At 45.3% G+C, this 20,003-nt stretch overlaps 1 protein-coding gene across 1 annotated transcript in view; it reads right to left on the bottom strand.

The window, feature by feature from the left end:
* LOC147421734 (transcription initiation factor TFIID subunit 1-like) overlaps nucleotides 1-20,003 on the bottom strand; it is a 161,602-nt gene that overhangs the window by 109,485 nt on the left and 32,114 nt on the right. Inside the window, exons 2-7 of the mRNA XM_086503818.1 lie at nucleotides 12,785-13,526; nucleotides 10,967-11,129; nucleotides 9,661-9,836; nucleotides 8,990-9,384; nucleotides 8,650-8,858; nucleotides 8,279-8,516 (exon numbers count right to left, since the gene is read on the bottom strand). Of these exons, the coding sequence (XP_086359944.1) occupies nucleotides 8,279-8,516; nucleotides 8,650-8,858; nucleotides 8,990-9,384; nucleotides 9,661-9,836; nucleotides 10,967-11,129; nucleotides 12,785-12,802 (1,199 nt within the window). The 5' untranslated portion in view covers nucleotides 12,803-13,526. The remainder of the gene's footprint in view (nucleotides 1-8,278; nucleotides 8,517-8,649; nucleotides 8,859-8,989; nucleotides 9,385-9,660; nucleotides 9,837-10,966; nucleotides 11,130-12,784; nucleotides 13,527-20,003) is intronic.

The raw sequence follows: 20,003 nt of genomic DNA, 5'->3' as shown, positions 1-20,003 counted from the left end.
CACGGTTAAACAACCGTGCAAGAACTTCTGACAATAAATCTCTAGCATGTATCAAGTGCTCTGCCACCAAACCATCATGATCATATGCTCTCCTAGTCCTCATCCTGTCAATGGCGTTTTTCACCATCTCAGTGGTAAAGAAGGTACTAGTGGCTGGACATGGCTCTAGAGGGTCTGGTAATGGTGGTTGCCCGGGTACTATATATAATGATGTTGCATACCGACCCCAAGTCTCGGGAGAGGTAATCACTGGAGGAGGTGAGTGCTCACGGAAGAGACGCCAGGCCTCACCTGAATCTGGACTCAAAAAGAGCTGATACAAATCACGTTCCATCTCGGCTAAAAAGGCCCGCTTCTTCCGTCGCACTAAACGCCGAAGAGCAATCCGAGACTGTCGATATGTAATGACTCCAAGTATAAGCTCGCTCTGAATCTGAACTCTCATCTCTTTGCATTCCTCATCATACCAACTATTCTGAGGCATGTTCCCAGAACGTCTTCTCTGATCTGGTTGAGTGTGTGGGTATGCCTCTGCTGCTGCCCCATGCAAGATCTCCGTCAATAAAGTGGTGATCTCCTCCACTGTATATACAGGCTCGGCTGCCCATATCCGTCTGTAAATCTCTTCCACATAAACTGAATCCGTCTCTGGTGTAAAAGTACACCGTGTGTGTGCAATCCTTCGTGGTGTCTGAGAGACACTATACTGGAAAGAGACTGAAAAAGTCAGGAGAGCATGGTCCACTGCTACTCCAACAAGCCTAGGGCCCACACTGAAATCCTCAATATTAGAGATGAAGCTCGGTGAAGTCATGACATAGTCTACTGTACTGGCCCCATGTCTGTGTGGAAAGCATGTGAATCCCCCAAACGAAGGAAAAATCTCTAGACCATTAAGTATGGCCAGACCATGCGTAGTCGCCATCTCTATGAGATATCTCCCATACTCCGTGTGCTCTCTATCCTGTGAGTGTTTGTCAAGCCCCATCTCCGATATATCCATCTCTCTAAGCATCTCCTCCGAGGTATCATAAAATACCGTTTGGGAGTTGGCCGTCCTGGCATTAAAGTCTCCCAAGAGAATGATATCTCCATCTCTAGAGAACTCCCATATGTCATCATCAAGTATAGAGAAAGGGGATTGCCCTCTAGGTGAGGTATAGACTCATGTGCTAGGGGGAAAGTAACATATAGCAATGTATAAGAATCTACCTGTCTGAGCTCTCAATCTCACCCACATGTATCTTGCCTAGTCATCTCTCCGGACAATCTGTAATAGCGGCTGCAACTCCTCCTTGAATAAGACTGCTACCCCTCCTGAACCTCGACTTCCATGCTGGGATCTAGCGTCTAGCCGACAAGCTGTCTCCCATAAATAACCAGTCACACTTGGCATCAACTGTCCAGATTTTTGATGTGTCTCTGAGTAAAAGACAATGTCTCTATCTCAAAGGCACCCACATCCACCCTATATGATCCATTACAATTCCATACCGCCATCCGGAGTGTGGTCCCATATGTCTCGCACCGTCATGCTGTGCGTTTTTCCAAAACCACTACTTTCCCTCCTCTATAAAAGGCAATTTTTCCCTTCTCCCTTGTTGCCTTGATCTCTGGCATCAACTCTTGCATATGTGCTATTTGTGCTAAAGTAAGCAGGCTCGAAATGAGTAACTTGCATCCCAAGGTAGCCCTACAACTCCACAAGCGCCCCCTGCTCCTAATTTCAACCTGGGCAAGTTCATTACTACCCCACACAGCCCCTCAGATACATAAAATCAATTTTTTGCTATTTTTTTGACTTTTAATGATTGATTTTGGAAATATTTGCAAATATCTGTAAATATCTAGGAACTTTGGGATAAAAATCTATTGCGGTAATGATTACTAAAACCTTACAATTTTATTTAATTTACTCAATTCACAGTGTAAACTTCCAGGGGCCATAATTATGCCAGTTTAATCGGAATTCAATTCTGAAAATTTCTAGCCCGAGGTTTGTTGTGCTTAAGATTCCAAAAATACAATTTTTTATTGCTTTTGAGATAGTGTTTTACTTGATTGCCTGATCAATGCTTTCTCCTAAAGCATGAGTTAATTCTCGATAGCTAGAAAGATGAAGACCTTACAATCATCCCAACTTAAGAATTTGAGATGTCCTCATCTCAATTTTCCAAAGTCGGGAAACGCAAAATAAGTGCTTTCTCTTTGATGTTTCCCTTCTCATCCACTCCTTTCTTTCCTACTCTCCAAGCACCTGTGTGCATAGGTTCCGGGATGCCCATGCGCTGCAAGAGTTCCTTCACTTCGTCTTCTACATTTTCGGTGTCTTTGATACCAGTAAAACGCACATGGAGGGCTCTAGTCCTCCTCTTTTGTTCCTCCTCAATGGTCATATTGATGATGGTAGAAGTCTGTGCGGCTTCTGGCATCCAGGCCTTCCCTTTCTTTGCACCTTCAATCCATTTTTCTGCTTCGTCAACTTTCTCCTGTGTTTTAAAAAGGCACTCCGCCCTTGAGGAAGCCTCTTTCGAGTTTTGTTCTTCCCCTTCGCGCAGAGTTTTCACCTGCTTTTTAATATCTTCGAGCTCCTTTAACATCGAGGGCTGATTTCCCCCTTCCGTTTTGGGCATAATTTTGCAAGCTGCAAGTTCCCCTTTAAGCTCTTCAATCACTGCATCTTTTTCCTTCATGCACTTTTCCACATTGGTTTTCCAAGATTCAAAGCTTGCAATTGCCTCATCCAACTTTTTCTGCATAATACATTCCATTACATTCACTTCTGCCCGCATTAGAGCCTGCATCTCCCCTTTCACAGATAGATACATCTCATCATGCCTATCAAGCATCGCTTTATCTAATTCTTTCCTCATATCTGCATACATAGAATTCTTATAACTATCTGCATTTGCGTACATCTCTTTCCTGATGTCATCTCTCATAAAGCTGAGCTCAGATTTAATCATTACTTGAACCCTCTCCATCATTAAATCTTGGACTTTGACGGTTTTCCCTACCCTCAGTGAGCTTGGCGAGAGTGCTCCTCCGCTTGAAAGTCGCTTTCATTTTTTGTGGGGTGGTGAAGCCACTTGCATCACCATCCTCGGCTGGTTGGTCCATCTGAGAGAGAAGAACAAAGACTCACCAGCAGAGGTCTCGCCTCCGCCCTGGTTGGCCTCGCCTTCGTCACCGAAGTCCTCGCCCTAGCCCTCGCAGGCTGGTCTCGTCTCGTCGCCCTTGGCAGGCAGCTCGCCCTCATCCTTTAGAGGTCAAGACCCTAGCCCTCGCCCTTGGCAGGCAACTCGTCCTCGCCCTTTGGTAGGCTCCTCGTCCTCGACCCAGGAGCTCGACCTCTTGACACAGGACCAGCAGCTTGCCCAGGCTTAGCAGCTCGCCCTTGACCAGGTCTAGCAGCTCGCCCTTCGTCTTTCGACCAGCAGCTCGCCCCTCGCCCAGTCGAGCTCGTCTCTCGTCCAAGATCAGCAGTTCGCCCTCGCCCAAGACTCTCGTCCAACAGAGAGAGAGCTCGCCTCTCGTCCCTCGTCCAGCAGGTTTGCAGCGCGACAGCTCGCCCTCGCCTCAGCCAGTTCGCCCTTGCCAACCTGCTCGTCCTTGCCTCAGATTCCTGCTCGCCAAGAACCTGCTCGCCCTCGCCTCAGCCAGCACGCCCTCGCTAAGAACCTGCTCGCCCTCGCTAAGAACCTGCTCGCCCTCGCCCCAACCAGCTCGCCCTCGCCCTCGCCTCAGATTCCTCAGCCAGCTCGCCAAGAACCTGCTCGCCAAAGACCTGCTCGCCCTCGCCAAGAACCCTCGCCAGGGGTAGGGGCAGCGGGTGCAGAGCAGGGGGCAGCGGGCGAGAGAGAGGGCGGGAGGTCGGGGCAGTGGCAGCGGGGGCAGCAGAGAGAGAGAGAGAGAGAGAGAGAGAGAGAGAGAGAGAGAGAGAGAGAGAGAGAGAGAGAGAGAGAAATGAAATGAAATGAAATGTTATATTAACGTCTTCAAAAGGCCAAAATGACCTATGAGACCAATCAGTTACAAAATAGTGAATCTAATACCATGTCTGGGTACAAAAGAACTAGAAAAGAACTAGAAGTGGAACAAAATACTACTACTACTACTACAATCTAAAACTACGTGGGTGTAGCAGCTGATACAATAGGTACCCGGTAAACTGGATGTAACAGTGTGTGAAACAAAGATGGAAGAAATGGTGAGGATCCATCCTCATCTGCACTCTGGATGTCGAGAGAGTAAGGCTCGAATCTTCTGTTGTAGTCTCCGTCGATGCTGTGTAGCTCCTCTCCTCAGTCGCGGTCGTCTGTATCTCTGTAGCTCAAATGCTCGGTCGATGAGAGTGCCAGTAGTGGTCGAATGAGTGTGGGACGAGCTCTGCAGTGGTGGCTGCTCCTCTGGCTGTCCCATATCTAGTGAAAAGAAATCTGTAATGTGTCTCTGGGACTGCCTCTCTCTAGCTCTCCCCAGTAAAGTGTCTCTACACCTGTGTAACTCAAGTAGATATAGTCCAAGACATCTCTGATCCTCATAACTCATGACCCTAGATAGAGGACCAAAACCCTCTCTGAATAAGCAGTGGAAACGCCCCCGTATCTCATAGAACACTGTGCAATGACATATGTAGTGCAACTCTGTCTCTGGCTCTCTCTGGCATAATCGGCATATCCTGCTGTCTGCTGGTATCCCTCTGAATCTACCAGTCTCAATCTCGAGCTGATGTGAGGATGTGCGTATCTGACCAATGGCACAACGCAAACCATCAGACATATGTGTGTCCATGTAGCTGGGTCGAATCACAAACCCATCTCCTGTGAGGTGGAGAAGATGCTCTCTATAGAAAGCCATCTTCGTGCTCAACTCCTGAGGCGGCTCTATCCATGTCCTCCTGGTGTCGAGCTGGATCAGGTCCTGACGAATGAGTCTAGTGATCTCCACCCGTGTAAGAGACAGCGAGGGTGCCTGAAGAGAATACTGGAAAGGGGGCAACCTGTCCATGGTGAAGCCATGCGTCTGAAACCATGAAGTCATCTGTGCATACCAGCATGAAGTGTCCCCCTGTAGAGCTAACTGTCTGGAAGACTCAAGGGCCAGTCTAGCATATCTGTCTCTAGTAGTATCCCATAGGCTATGCACAAAGGACACTGATCTGGTAAGCGCCTCAATCTCCATGGGGGAGGCAACTAGCTCTGCTCGAATGATCGCGTGAGGTACGGAGGCCTTGGCTCTAATCAATCGGGAGATCATAGATACCAAGGGCCTCTCCATACGTCTCCAACCATCCTGGCCTACAGAAGGTCCCCATACCTGTACCCCATACATCATAGCTGAGGCTACTAAAGTATCAAAGAGCCATAACTTTGTCCGAGGTTCCTGGAACTGAACCTGCAAACACATCCTCTCCAAGCCTCCCAAGGCCGCATAAGCTCTGGTCAGTCTAGTCTCTGCTGCTCTCCCCAAAGAAAACCTCGGCCCAGTGAAGACTATCCCAAGGTAAGTGTATGCATCTGTATACTCCACAATCTCTTGACCATACGTGAAGGTCGGTACCGATCTCCTGATCCACTGCGGTGTGGTGTTAAACACCATGACCTTGGTTTTACCAAGGTTTACAGACAATCCACTATCCTCTGCAAAACTGTGTAATGCATCCAACTGTCGCTGCATACCCTCTGGTGAGTCAGAGATCAAGACAATATCATCAGCATATAACAACAATGGGATCCACGTCCCTGCCAGCTGGGCACCTCTATCACCCTCTCTGTCAATGTAATCAGACACCTCATCAACATACATACCAAATAGAGTAGGAGACAATGGGCAACCCTGTTTCACCCCGATAGTGGAATGAACTAAGTCAGATATCCCCTCTGGGGTGCGTACATGTCCCATCACTGATCTGTATAAAGCCATAATTCCCCAAATCAACACTGTGGGCACCCCCATCTCCTGCAATCTGCGCATCAGTCGAGCTCTCGGTACCATGTCAAATGCTTTGCGAAAATCCACAAAGCTACAATAAATCCGTCTCCCATGTGACCTGCCCTCCTCAATGATAGCTCTGAGTGTCAGAATATGGTCAAGAGTGGAGAAACCCCTCCTGAAACCTGCCTGTCCCTTTGCCCGTACACCCTCACCCTCTGCCAAGTTACTCAACTGCTGCTCAATAATGGATGCATACAATCGTGCCAGTGTGTGTCCAACCATAATAGTGCGGTAATTTCCAGGCTCTGTAGGATCACCTGCCTTGAATATAGGCACAATAGTAGACAACCTCCAAGTCTCAGGTAATCCCTCACACATGGCACGATTGAACAACACTGCAAGAACCTCCATCAGCATATCCCTAGCATGTATAAAGTGCTCCGCTACTAGACCGTCATGATCGTAAGCCCTCCTGGTCCTCATCCTGTCAATGGCTCTCTTTACCATCTCAGTGGTAAAGAAGGTGCTCGTAGGTGGACATGGCTCTGTAGGATCTCGAAGGGGATCCTGCCCAGGAACCGTATATAACGATGTCGCATACTGGCCCCACACATCAGGAGAAGTAATCACTGGGGGAGGGGAGTGCTCATGGAAGAGTCACCATGCCTCGCCTGAGTCTCTACTCAAGAACAACTGATACAAGTCTCGCTCCATCTGGGCCAGGTAAGCTCGTTTCTTCTTTCGCACAAGGCGTCGGAAAGCAATCCGCGACTGTCTGTAGGTGATGACTCCTAAATGAAGATCCCTCTGAAGCTGGGCTCTCATCTCTCTGCACTCCTCATCATACCAACTATTCTGGGGCATGCTCCCAGAATGTCGCCTCCGATCCGGTTGAGTGTGTGGGTATGCCTCTGATGCTGCATCAGAGAGAGAGAGAGAGAGAGAGAGAGAGAGAGAGAGAGAGAGAGAGAGAGAGAGAGAGAGAGAGAGAGAGAGAGAGACTTCTGAACCAACCAACATTAGTATATAAGCACCCTAGGCCCCCATTGTAAATCACTAACTCATTGCCAGCCTTTGGGGCCTTAAGTACCTATTCACTTGAGATGCCATTACTTTAATAGGAATGGCCTGGAAACAACACACACGGACCCCCTACAACCAGGGCTCTGGAAAAGATAGGTTCGCTTTATCCAAAGCCTGTTCAAAATGAAAAATGATCGACTCAAATTTGGGCAAGAAGGTTCTCTAGCCGGTTCAAATTATGGAATTTCTAGTTATAATATGAGGATTTTAGTGTGATTATCCCTCTCAAATTTAGTGTTAGCCTGATCATATGCATGTGAAAAGGTTCCAAATCCGGGTCCACAAAAAATGTTTCCCGAGCCCTGCCTACAACCACTTTGTGAAGAGGAGACTAACACAGCACATTTTTCAGTCCCATACAACGAGTATCTGACATGCCTGGATGTATATATGCTTTATGACATGCACACCACTATTGAACAGCTTTCATAATCTTTATATTTGATAGCGACAAACGTGGGAAGGGCACCTGGGATACAAAGGGAGGGATATGTATGCAAGTTACATGTTACTAGCTTGTGCAGTCTGAGAAGCATATTTGCCATTGCCCAGTTCATAACAAGTCAAGGATGAAAGCACTCTCTCTAGAAAGCGTTTTGGCCACACTCAAACAAAAATTGCGGCACCCTCATCAGAAATGTCTCCCTTGATGGAGCTCCGCTGACTTAAAGAGCAGATACAACCTCAGTCACGATCGTTCAGGGCCCTGGTGATGTCCAACTTCACCTTCCGACTCATTGATGCAGATCACTGTACTCAGTCAGCTGGCATACCAACAACTACTGCTACTATAAGAGAAACAAAAGCTAGAACTAGACCAGAAGACGTCTGTCCTCTGGGCCTTCATCAAACCTCACATACATAAGCACCAAGGCCAGAGATTGATGTTGCATAGAGTGGAAGATTTCCCGCTCTAAATGTGTAGGATAACATGTGATGCCTTGGAGTACACAGAATGGAGCTAGATAACAATCTTGAATGTCCCTCAAATGTCCACTACATCTGAGCCTTCTATGAGATCCACCAGCCCATCCAAATTTTCCAGTGTTTATGTCCACTGACACGAAAAAAGTCTGGTCTTGGAGACCCTTTTGGCAAACAACTTTGTCCCATAGACCTCTTCTTCTTTCTCACATCGATCAAACAGCCAAAAGTTTAACAAATTCTACTTCCACGCCCACCCTTTTGGTTGAGCATTTAGCAGCAGACGTAGGGGAACCCTTTTTCTTTCTCACTCACCAAAAGTTTCAGAACTCACTCTGTAACAAAGACATGCCCATCCTTCACCGACAAGTCTGATATCTTCTGGAAAGCTTCTTGCAAACAAGTTGGCTTATTTTCTTCTTGTGCTGTTTGAGATTTTGGCCATGGATGAATTGTGGTTCGCACAAGGTGAAGCACAGGACTGGGTTTCACCTTTTGCTGCAGAAGGCTCCAACGACTTTCAAGCTCCTTGCCACAGTAAAAAAATCTAATTTTCTCTGATGTTTCCAAATCTGCAGGTATAAAACATGCAATTCTGAGAGAAAGAAGACTCAGTTTTACACTCACGGTAGAACAATAGCATACTTATCAGGTTGTGGAGATTAAAGATCTATAGCTTTCTGCTTCGACCACTACAAGCAGTACCTGGAAACCGTCTCAACAACTTTTCCTTCATCGAACCCAGTGGTTCAAATGCATTTACAGTTAAACTGGCCCTTTTCCTCCCCATAGTCTCTATAGTGACCATCATGCGCCTAGCTGGTGAGACTTCTCTTTGCACCTTCACTCCTTCAGGCATGCTGTGATGCAGTACCCAGACTGCCTTTGGTCTATGAAAATTTGCAAGATCTTTACTGCAATGCATAAAAAATAATCAGGCATCAAATAAGACTTGCTCCTGCTCGAGTTGGCAAATCTTTTAGCTTACATTTTAATTAACTTGTTTGCAACTTAGCCTATAGTTGATGTTTGAAATCAAACCTACTTGCTTAATAGTGGCTTCATGGTTTCCAATTTTTTTGCAGGAACAGAGTGCAAATCTTCTATCCCATGCACATTCAGCTTCACTGGCCTTGACTTTCCCTGTCTTATTCTATTTGGATAATAGATCTCATCAGAGTTGTTCGTGGAAACATAGGGAAAGGTATTTAACTGATTGAATTTTCTTATCTTGTTTGGATGCTGCGATCGAGAAAATACTGCCATAGCTGCAGCATGTGTCCTCAAATCCACCCCACTCTTGCCTTCTGGTATTTCAAATATCATTGTATTGTCTGGAAACTTGAACATCACCTTGGCATGAGAAGAGTCTTCATCTACTTCAGTCCCATTGTCCCACAGAATATGATCTAGCCAGCTTTCGTCAAGATTGTTTGAGCTCTGTAAATCAAACTTTTTAATCTTTTCAGAGACTATATCAGCGCTATCAATCTCCTTCAAAGCCGGAAGTGCATAGAATCTTAACAGCTGGGGATGCATGGATGTTTTGATATGTTTTTTAAATTTTTTCCAACACAAGGCTCGAGCAAATGTGGCCTAGAACTATGCCACTACCTGTTGAACTGTCTGACCTCTCCTTGTGAAGAAAACCCCTCCCAAATTGCTCTCATATCTTCCTGCTGAATTGGTTGCATGATTGAAGAAGGGATTTTTTACCTCATGTAAACAAGCCTGAGAGTTTTCGTAATCTTCTCCATGGTCTCCTAGACCAGCAGAAGCTTCTCGCAACTTCTGCATAACCAAATCCATAACCCCATCCATTCTGAAGCCGGATCTGAGCTGAACATAATCATCTTCTTCGAAATAATCAGCATAATGGGACTTAGTTCTATCTGAAACCCAAGAAAAACACTCACTGACAACGGCCTAAAGCAAACAAAACTAAAAAGAAATTGGTGAGAGTCTTAAGACGAGCAAAACTAGTCACTCTGTATTATATATTACTGAATGTATCTAAAGCTGCCAAAAAGCCTGGCCCAAGGAGACTGGACATCAGTTAAAGACCCCACATAACATTCAGTACACCGCAGGTCGGTGGCTAAGGGACCAGCACGGTAGGGTGTAAGCCCAAAGTGGAAGAGCCACTCTTGGAAGTCTGACCCCAGGTAAACAAAGGCGGACCGTCACTCTCATCCCGTTCAAGAGGAGCCTACGGAGGAGTACCATATACTGCACAATACGTGAATGACCTGAGATTAGATAACAGCAAGCATTTCAGAAGTGGAAATAAGGCTCTTTTGTCACAAACCACAAGAGTAGCATGCCTTCCAAATACACCAGGTGGCTGCACTGACTTTCAATGTAAAGCAATAATCCCGAGCATGGGTCAAAAACTTGAATAGAGGTGGCATCTTTAGTGTTATGCAAGCATAGTCAGCAGGAGCCAACTGGAAAGAGGCTCATGCAAACCCCCCTCCCTCCCCCTTTTTGTCCTTCCCTTCAAAGGATGAGGCCCTGGAGTAAGATGAAGCCAGTTAAATGTGCCCCAAGAAACATAGCCACTATACAAACCAGTTGAGGGAAAAAGCGCCCATGGACTGCTGCCACATCAGCTTCCAACGTCCGTACAGTCCTACACATCTCGCCTTAAACTGTACCCTGATTTAGCGATGCAAATTATGTGTGGGTATAATGCCATGTCAGAATCTGATTTGTATATTCCACTACCACATCAACAATTTGTCACACCAAATTTACCAAAAAAAAACGTGACGTGGCACCAAATTATGCAGCAGAATTTCACCCCAGATATATAATTCAGGCTGTATTCTCAAATACAACAGTTTTTGAATAATCAATAATGCAACCTAACACGTACATCTTTGATACCATAGACACATAAATAGGTAGATGATATGAAAATGTCACCATAAGCTTATGTGATCTAGAACCACATGCCCAATTAAGGTAATAATTTTCAACAATTGTCAATATTTATGGAGCTTCAATAATTAAACCCAACCTTTCAAATGTGGCCGGGTCTTCGCATGTTCTTTGTTCTCCTTACAAACCTGTAAAAGCCCAGGTGGGGGAAAGATCTTAGAAATCCAAAGAATAGCCTTTCCGTCTTCCTCATAAAGCACGTCCAATTGAGGTTTGGAAATTTCTTCAAGAGCATCCATATCCTGAAAGCAAAGAAATTTCAAGGAAAAACTCAGAAACAACAAGAGAACAGGTTTTTGCTTTGCTTGGAAAATATATATATATATACCTAGATGAATCCAGGATAAGCCCAGATTCACCCTTAAAGGAAAGTGCAAGGTATAGACCCATGGTAGTCACCCACAAGACAATATAACCATCAGCTCCATCATGCATAGTATTGACTAAATACCACGACATCCCCACTAACGTCGTCAGTGCCCAATAGTGGGTGTAGAACTAGGTACTAACATATGCTCCCAAACACAACACACACCGCACGCACGCACACATGAGCATACATCAACACAAAGTTCAGCGTACTGAGTTAAAAACTTAAACATTGCAAAAGGAGACGACCATTCATATGCATCATAAAAGATACTCGAGTGGATGTACCTGTGGAAATATTTTAAGACTGGGACTAACAAAAAGAGAACTAAAGTGAAGCACCCGTAACCCTGGCCCTCCTACTCGCTGGTGTGGAAAAAAACTTAAACATTGCAAAAGGAGAAGACCATTCATATGCATCATAAAAGATACTCGAGTGGATGTACCTGTGGAAATATTTTAACACTGGGACTAACAAAAAGAGAACTAAAGTGAAGCACCCGTAACCCTGGCCCTCCTACTCGCTGTTGTGCTATGTTTGCTTCTACCTCCACCAATCAACTCCACCACCTGCCCCTTCAAAGCGCATGCATACACACCCACTTCCACCTCATGTGTCCTCTACATTGATAAGAGAAGAATGGTTCTTTAGTCTGCATACACACAGACTTGTTAAATTAAAGAACTATTTTTGTTTTATTATCAATGTAGATGACACATGAGGTGGATGTACTTAATCATCAAACCATCCATGCCTATAACAACCCATCCACCTACACTAATATCCTCCACAAATTATATGCTGGGTTTGCTTGTCCAACATCTATCTACAATTGTGCCAAAATGCACTGATCTGCCAAAGAGGACCCCCAAGGCATCCTTATAAAGGCACGTAGTCCAAAAGCAAGAGAGATGAAAAAATGGCGCCTAAAAGCTGCAGCGCTCTAAAAGGCAATGCTTTCAATAACTGAGCCAAAAAGCCGCCGCACATTCGTACTGCTACGCGACCGCCATACAATGTGCCACGTTAGCACTTCCGCACTTGCCTATGATGACATGAAACGTGAGGCCGACACACCATTGTATATGTATATATGAGGGAGCTAGAGTGTTTAGATTGACAACAATCTTGTCCTTCTCAATAACCTCACCAGTGAATCAAGGCAAAATGCTGCAAACATTTCATCTCCCATACTAAAAAACACAGATTTGCAAAAGTAAATCAACCGATCAATAAAGAATTCCGACCATGACATTCAAATAACATAATAAATGATCTAGATGTACATATCATAGCAATCACTAGGCAGAGCATTGTCAGCATATTAGAATCCTCAAAATGTCGAAGACAAATCGGTTGACTCTATCTCAATCTATGACAACATGTGACAAAGGAGTGAAGTGGCTCCTCTTTTGTGCAACACGCATTGTACTAGATTCAACCCACTCAATTGACGTGCACTGTGAGAATAGTCGCAGCTAGACCAAAACCCTCAAGGTAAGGGTCTAATATTTGAGGAGTACCTACCAAGTCCTCCTCGTCCATCCATTTCGCATCAATACCAAGGTAGTTTTGAACTTGACCAAGTATTTCCGAAGCAGTTTTCCCTAGGATCAGAATCTCCTTGGTTTTTTCTACCTCAGGTTGCTCCTGGCACCTCACATATGAGAGAAACTCCAGTCAAAAGGATACACCGTTGATTTAATTTGAAATCTTGAAGGGTCCATTGTATCACATACTTAGCCGCCGAAAAAAGCTTCTCCTTACCTTTCCTCTTTCTCAGGCATACCTTTTCAAACCGGAGAAACACCGGATCACCTTCAACTGCAAGTTGCGTTGATGCTTGTCTTCTGGTTCTTTGTGTTGTTCTTGAGACTTTTGCAAGTCCTCTTTAACCTTGGCAAAAGCGGTGGCAACATCTTCTACAACCTGGAATATCTTTTTCTTGGTGCACAAGATAGGCACAACCTTCTTGCCACCCTCAAGAATCTCAAATGATGCGAAGTGGCCATGATTGTTGAATCTATCCACAATAGTCCAAATGCCATCACGCCCACCCTAAGTCTTGGGAAGATCAAACATGAAATCCATAGCTATGCTCTCCCATGGTCTATCTGAAATAGATAAGGCTATAGGAATCCTGTTGATTTACGTACCATACTCCACTTTTTGACATACCAAACAAGTACGCACAAACTCATCGATGTTCTTCTTGCATTGTGGCCAATAGGAGTGACCATCAACTAGCTTGAGTGTCACCTATATTCCCCTGTAACCAGCAAAAGGACGATTGTGATACTGTCAATACCTTTTCCGTAGACAACATGTATCACACAACATAGTCTACTGTATCAAATAACCTTTCTTCAAAAGATACCCTGAAACTATCTCCCTACTCAATACCCTGATTAATAACTGGCTCTCTAGCATATTGATCTCGCATCTCATCAAAATCCCGATAATGCATTGGAAATATGTGGTTGCGAGACCAAGCATCTTGTAGCAAGAAAATTGTGTTGAGTTCTCTACTGTGAGTGCTCCTCGATGCAATATGCAAGAAATCTCACTCCAAACACTAAACAACATGAGAAAGTATATGATGCAACTAAGTCACAATCGTGACATTCCCTCCCATTTAAAATAAAACCCATGGGTAGTTGTCGTACATAGAGTCAGTATCTACTTAAGGAAGTTTCTGTCCTTTGGCTATTTTGTAGGCGTACTTGAGGGCAATTACAGTTCTTTCAAGAGGGGGGTATGTCACAAAGTGATAAAGTGGCATGCCCAACTATAAAGAATTGGCCGCGAGGACAAGGGATTAAAGAACCTAGATGAATTGACCCAAAAAGTGTGGACAAGGGCCTAAAAAAAAGGGGGGGGTAGGTTTTTTAATAAACCTAACCCGTCCAACTTATGGGCCTAAGACCTAAAATATCAAAAGCTTGACATCTGCGGCTGATTTCGTAAATCACACTCGCTGCCACATGGCCTGCTGTACGGATTTCTGCGTTTTTCGCTGGCAGTTTTGGTAGATTTTCAGTGTGGGCTTTTGGGAGCAGATGCTTTTGAGAGCTTGTGCTTTTAGAATTGATGCTTTTGGGCTCCGCTTATGGGCATCGCTTGTACGTTTATAAGTGCCCAGAGAGCCACTCTCCAAGGAGCATCTGGACACCGAGTCTCGGAGAAAGTTGGACCCTAAGGAGTTGTACATTGCGAAGAGCAATAATAAAGAAATACCGAAAGGGGTGCCAGTCTTTGAGGCCAGTGCGTCTTGGCTCAAAACTCGGCAGCACCATGTAGACTCTCCTCTTCTCTCTCTCTCTTCAAGTTCACAGTTTCTGTTTGTGTGTTGCTACTGATTTCTCGCTTGGAGTGTCCAAGCTTGGAACAAGGATAAAATCTGTGAGCTTTGTGGATGAGAACCAGAGATAGAGCAACACTACTTATGCAGATGCACGTCTTGTGTTTCTTACCCTTTTTCTTTTTGCCGGTAGAAGACTGTTTCCCCAATGAAGCAGACATTGGCTTGTCTAAGGGATGGGTCAAAGAACCAGAATCCATACCAAAACCTCACTTGGCGTGTGCCATAAGCTATGAGATCTTTGCTTCAAGCAATACCGCCGAATCTCTTTCAAAAGGCCACAACAAAACCACTCCACCTGCTCCATATAGGGAATGTTCCGAAAAGAAGCTACTGGCAAAAAGGTATTCCAAAACCTCTGGCAATAAGTAACCAAAGCGTCTTACTTGTCATTCTCAGATGTTTCCAATCCATGATGATGTCCTCTTCATACTCCTCCATTAACCATGCCAAAGTGAAGATTCTTTTGAAATTTACCTATGACTAAGGTGCTTTCTTGTGTAACAGCAAGGTTGGCCACCATCTTTGTGCATTACCTCTAAGAAAAGATGATGCCGTTGGTACCTTGGAGACTTTAGAGAAACCACCTCTAGAAAAAGCGATGTCAAATCGTTGTCTGAACGCAAGGGCTTGATGTCCATCCTTGAAGCTTGAAAAAGTAGCTTTACTGCTTGACCCTGTTTGTGAACTCCTTGGTCTTCTTTCTCTTTTTCTCTAGGCAATCATACAAGGTGGGTAGCATCAAGTGGCTCTGTTAGTCCCAAATGCACAAGAATCAGTATCCAAACTGTCAGAGGATGAAGTGTTCTCTATGAAACCGCTAGAATACTTGCGGTGCTTTTTAGAATTCTTCTTGGATCTGTTTTTCTTCGTCTTTTTCCGTTTCTTTCGCTTCTTTTCCTCCTCACTGGAAACCTAGGAAGAACTTTCTGAGCTATCTGAAGACGGGGACGAAGTTGGAGCACTAGGCTGCACACACTTCTTGGATTCACTACCCTCTTTGCAAGGGGATTTTCAACCTAAATAGTCGGGATATCCCTTTGAATTGCTTTTCTTTCAAGAATGCTTTGTGCTCTCATCAAGTGATTGACTTTTTGTTCAAGAGCGTTCTCAAACTCTTCTTGCGAGTACGCTTTTTGCTTTTCCACACTCGGCTTTGTTGTCTTCTTCATAGCCGACTTGAGAGGTAAGTGGACGCCATCTTGCCATCGGAGCGAATTTCGTCAAGCGGGTGATTCTTCACGTATTTCGAGTCCTTGGAGTACTTGATCATTCATTTGGCACACGTCACCTGCAATTGACGTCTATACTTGCCACAAAATGATGACGTGGCATGGCCACCCGAACAAATCCTTGGCAAATAAAATGACTTTAAAGTTGATCCAACTTATGGCTACTTTTCGACGGGGCCCAAGGGACACTAGACAATTAAACATACGCCAATTGCGTAGAAGATACTAACGTGGCAGGTTGTACGGACAACCCCGCATTTTTTGTTGGTTGCTGACGTGGCACCGTACGGAATTCCGCGATTTGCGTTGGCAGCATTTGGCACCAGTTTTTGGACCAAATGCTTTTGGAACTTGTAGCTTTTCATGTGATTGCTTTTCGGGCTTCGCTTTTGGGGCAACCCTTGTAAGAATAAAAGGGCCCTTGGGACCCCACTCTGGAGGGCATCTGGACATAGGGTCTGAGAGCAAAGGTCTCTCAAGAGTTGTACTTAGCGATGATTAATGATAAAGAAATAACGAAAGGGGTGCCAGACTTTGGGGCCAACCCCTCTGAGCACGGAACTACGCCGGGCCCTCTCTCTCTCTCTCTCTCTCTCTCTCTCTCTCTCTCTCTCTCTCTCTCTCTCTCTCTCTCTCTCTCTCTCTCTCTCTCTCTCTCTCTCTCTCTCTCTCTCTCTCTCTCTCTCTCTCTCTCTGAGCAGGACGTGGGTGAGCAGGTCTGTGGCGGGCGAGCAGGTCCGTGGCAGGCTGAAGCTCTGTGGCGGGCAAGTCTGGCGCGAGGCTGAAGCTCTGTGGCGGGCAGGTCTAGCGCGAGGCTCAAGGTCTGTGTCGGGCTGGGCGCGAGGCTGTGACAGGTTTCATGCGTTAGGGACAAGCAACACAGTGACTCTCTCTCTCTCTACACACTCAGTTCGAGCAGTGTGCAACATTCTGTGGGCAACGTGCAACATTCCACAGGGCAACGCTGCCTGTGCATTAGGGTTTTGGGCGAGAGAGGTGGAGCAAGCAGGAGCTCGCGCGAAGGGCAGGCAGCAGAAGAAGTCCTACGCGTAGCACGTCCTAGCAACCCTACGCGTAGCAAGTCCCAGCATACACGCGCCCTTCACCTACGCGTAGGAAGTCCCAGCCTTAGAGAAAATTTTAAGCCTTAAGGTAAAAAGCCTTAAGATAAAATATTTTAAGTTTGTCCTATTCTCCCTAGTACCCTACCCCACATTTGGGGCTCGGGTTCGATGGATCCGCCTACCAAAGGGGAAGGGCCGGGTGTAGATAGCTACACCACCCCAAAAAAAACAACAACTACATTTAAGCGCAGAAACAGAGATACTGTACTATCACCAGGATCATTACGAGTGGGGAAAACGTCCAAGATACATGATGAACTAATGATGGAGAAGGTCCAGATGATGCTCAAATCAGAACTAAACTACATGAGAGATGACATCAGGAAGGAAATGCACGCGAGCGCTGAGAGCTACAGGAACTCCATGTATGGAGACATGATGAGAGAACTAAGGAGAGAGATCCGGGGGATACAAAATGAGGAGATTCAGATCTTGAAAACGGAAGTACGAAACCTAATCAAGGCCGAAGTAAATGTAACAGAATGCGTTATGCAAAAGAAACTCGATGAGGCAGTAGCAAGTTTTGAAGCATGGAGAACAAATATGGAAAAGCACATGGGGGAAAAAGATGCAATAATTGAGGAGCTAAAAGGAGAACTTGCGGCTTGCAAATCTGCAACTAAGGAGAAGGGAGACGACCAACCTTCGGTGCTGAAGGAGCTCGAGGACATGAAAGATCAAATGAAAACTCTACGGGAAGGAGATGAACAGAAATCGAAAACGGCATCTTCATGGGCGGAACGTCTTTTTAAAACACAAGAAAAGGTTGATGAAGCACAAAAATGGATTGAGGATGCGAAGAAAGGGAAGGCCCAGATGCTCGAGACCACACCTACTTCTACCATTATTAATATGACCATTGAGGAAGAGCAGAAAAGGAAGAATCGGGCTCTGCATGTGCGGGTCACAGGAGTCAAAGACAAAGAGAATGTAGATGAAGAAGTGAAGGAACTGCTACAACGCATGGGCATCACAGAGCCTACTCACACAAGTGCATGGAGAGTGGGCAAGAAAGGAATCGATGAGAAGGGAAACGTAAAGGACCGGGCACTTATTCTCCGCTTCCCGAATATAGAAATAAGGAAAGAATTTCTAAAGAAGAGGCCAACTCTTAAGAAAACCGGTATTTTCCTGGGAGATGACCTTACATTGGCACAAGTGGCACACATGCAAGAGTTGATGCCAGAGATCAGGGCAGCAAGAGAAAAGGGAAAAATCGCCTTTTATAGAGGAGGGAAAGTAGTGGTTCTGGAAAAGCGCTCAGCATGACGGTGCGAGACCTATGGGGCGACGCTCCAGATAGCGGCGTGGAATTGTAATGGGTCATATAGGCTAGATGTAGGTGCCTTTGAAGACAGCTTTAGGCACAGAGACATAGTTTTCTACTCAGAGACACACCAGATACCGAGACAGCGTATGCCACATGTGAAGGGTTATTTATGGGAAACAGCTGGTCGACCAGACAAGAGATCTCTACAGGGTAGCCGGGGGTCAGGAGGAGTAGCAGTCTTATTCAAAGAGGAGCTGAAACCACTACTACAGATTATCAGGAAAGATGAGCAAGCAAGGTATATGTGGGTGAGAATGAGAGCCGAGACAGGTAGATTTCTATATATCGCTATATGCTACTTCCCTCCAAGTACCTTAGTCTACTCCTCACCTAAAGGACAGTCCCCTTTCTCCATATTGAATAATGACATATGGGAGTTCTCTAGAGATGGAGACATAGTTCTCTTAGGAGACTTTAATGCCAGAACGGCCAACTCTCAAGTAGTATTCTATGATACTTCTGAGGAAATGCTCAGAGAAGTGGATTTATCACAAAGGAGGCTTACTAGAAACTCATAGGATAAAGAACACACTGAATATGGGAGACCTCTCATGGAGATGGCAACCATACATGGTTTGGCCATACTTAATGGTCTAGAGAATTTCCCGTTATCTGGGGGATTCACATGCTTCCCACACAGGCATGGGGCCAGTACAGTGGATTATTTCATGACTTCACCAAGCTTTATTTCTAGTATCAAGGACTTTAAGGTGGGACCCAGACCGGTTGGGATTGCAGTGGATCATGCTCTCTTGACCTTATCAATCTCCTTCCAATACAATGCCTCTCAAGTACAAAGGAAGAAGACACACACAAGATATACTTTCACGCCAGAAACTGATTCAGTCTATGTGGAAAAGATCTATAATAGGATGCGGGCAGCCGAGCCAGTATATACTGTAGAGGAGATTACTTCTCAGTTAACAGAGATACTACATGGAGCAGCACAAGAGGCATACCCACATACTCAACCTGATCAGAAGAGAGGAGCTGGGAACATGCCTCAAAACAGTTGGTATGACGAGGAATGCAGAGAGACGAGAATCCAGGTCCAGAAAGAGCTAACACTTGGGATCATCACATATAAGCAGTCTCGGATTGCTCTTCGGAGTATAGTACGTCGCAAGAAAAGGACATTTTTAGCCAAACTAGAGAAGGATTTATATCAGCTCTTCTTGAGTCAGGACTCACATGAGGCATGGCGCTTATTTCAAGAGCACTCACCGCCTCCGACGATTACTTCTCCTGAGATCTGGGGTCAATATGTAACATCATTATATATGGTATCTGGACAGCCTCCATTACCAGATCCGCTAGAGCCATGCCCTGCTGCTAGTACTTTCTTTACTACGGAAATGGTGGAAAAAGCCATTGATAAGATGAAGACAAGAAGAGCATATGATCATGAAGGTTTAGTAGCAGAACATCTGATCCATGCCAGGGATCTACTTTCAAAAGTCCTTGCTCGGCTATTTAATCGGGTCATGTGTGAAGGATTACCTGAATCTTGGAAATTATCTACTATCGTACCTATTTTCAAGTCAGGGGATCCTATGATACCCGGGAACTACCGCACCATTATGGTAGGTCACACTTTGACCCGACTGTACGCATCCATTCTTGAACAAAAATTGAGTAGATGGGCAGAGAATGAGGGCATAAGAGCAACAGGACAAGCTGGATTCAGAAGGGGTTATTC

The sequence above is a fragment of the Adiantum capillus-veneris genome, chromosome 27 (genome assembly GCF_014529385.1).
Source record: "Adiantum capillus-veneris isolate H3 chromosome 27, ASM1452938v2, whole genome shotgun sequence".
In the NCBI taxonomy this organism is placed as follows: Eukaryota; Viridiplantae; Streptophyta; class Polypodiopsida; order Polypodiales; family Pteridaceae; genus Adiantum; species Adiantum capillus-veneris.
This window is presented reverse-complemented; position numbering and strand designations above follow the sequence as displayed.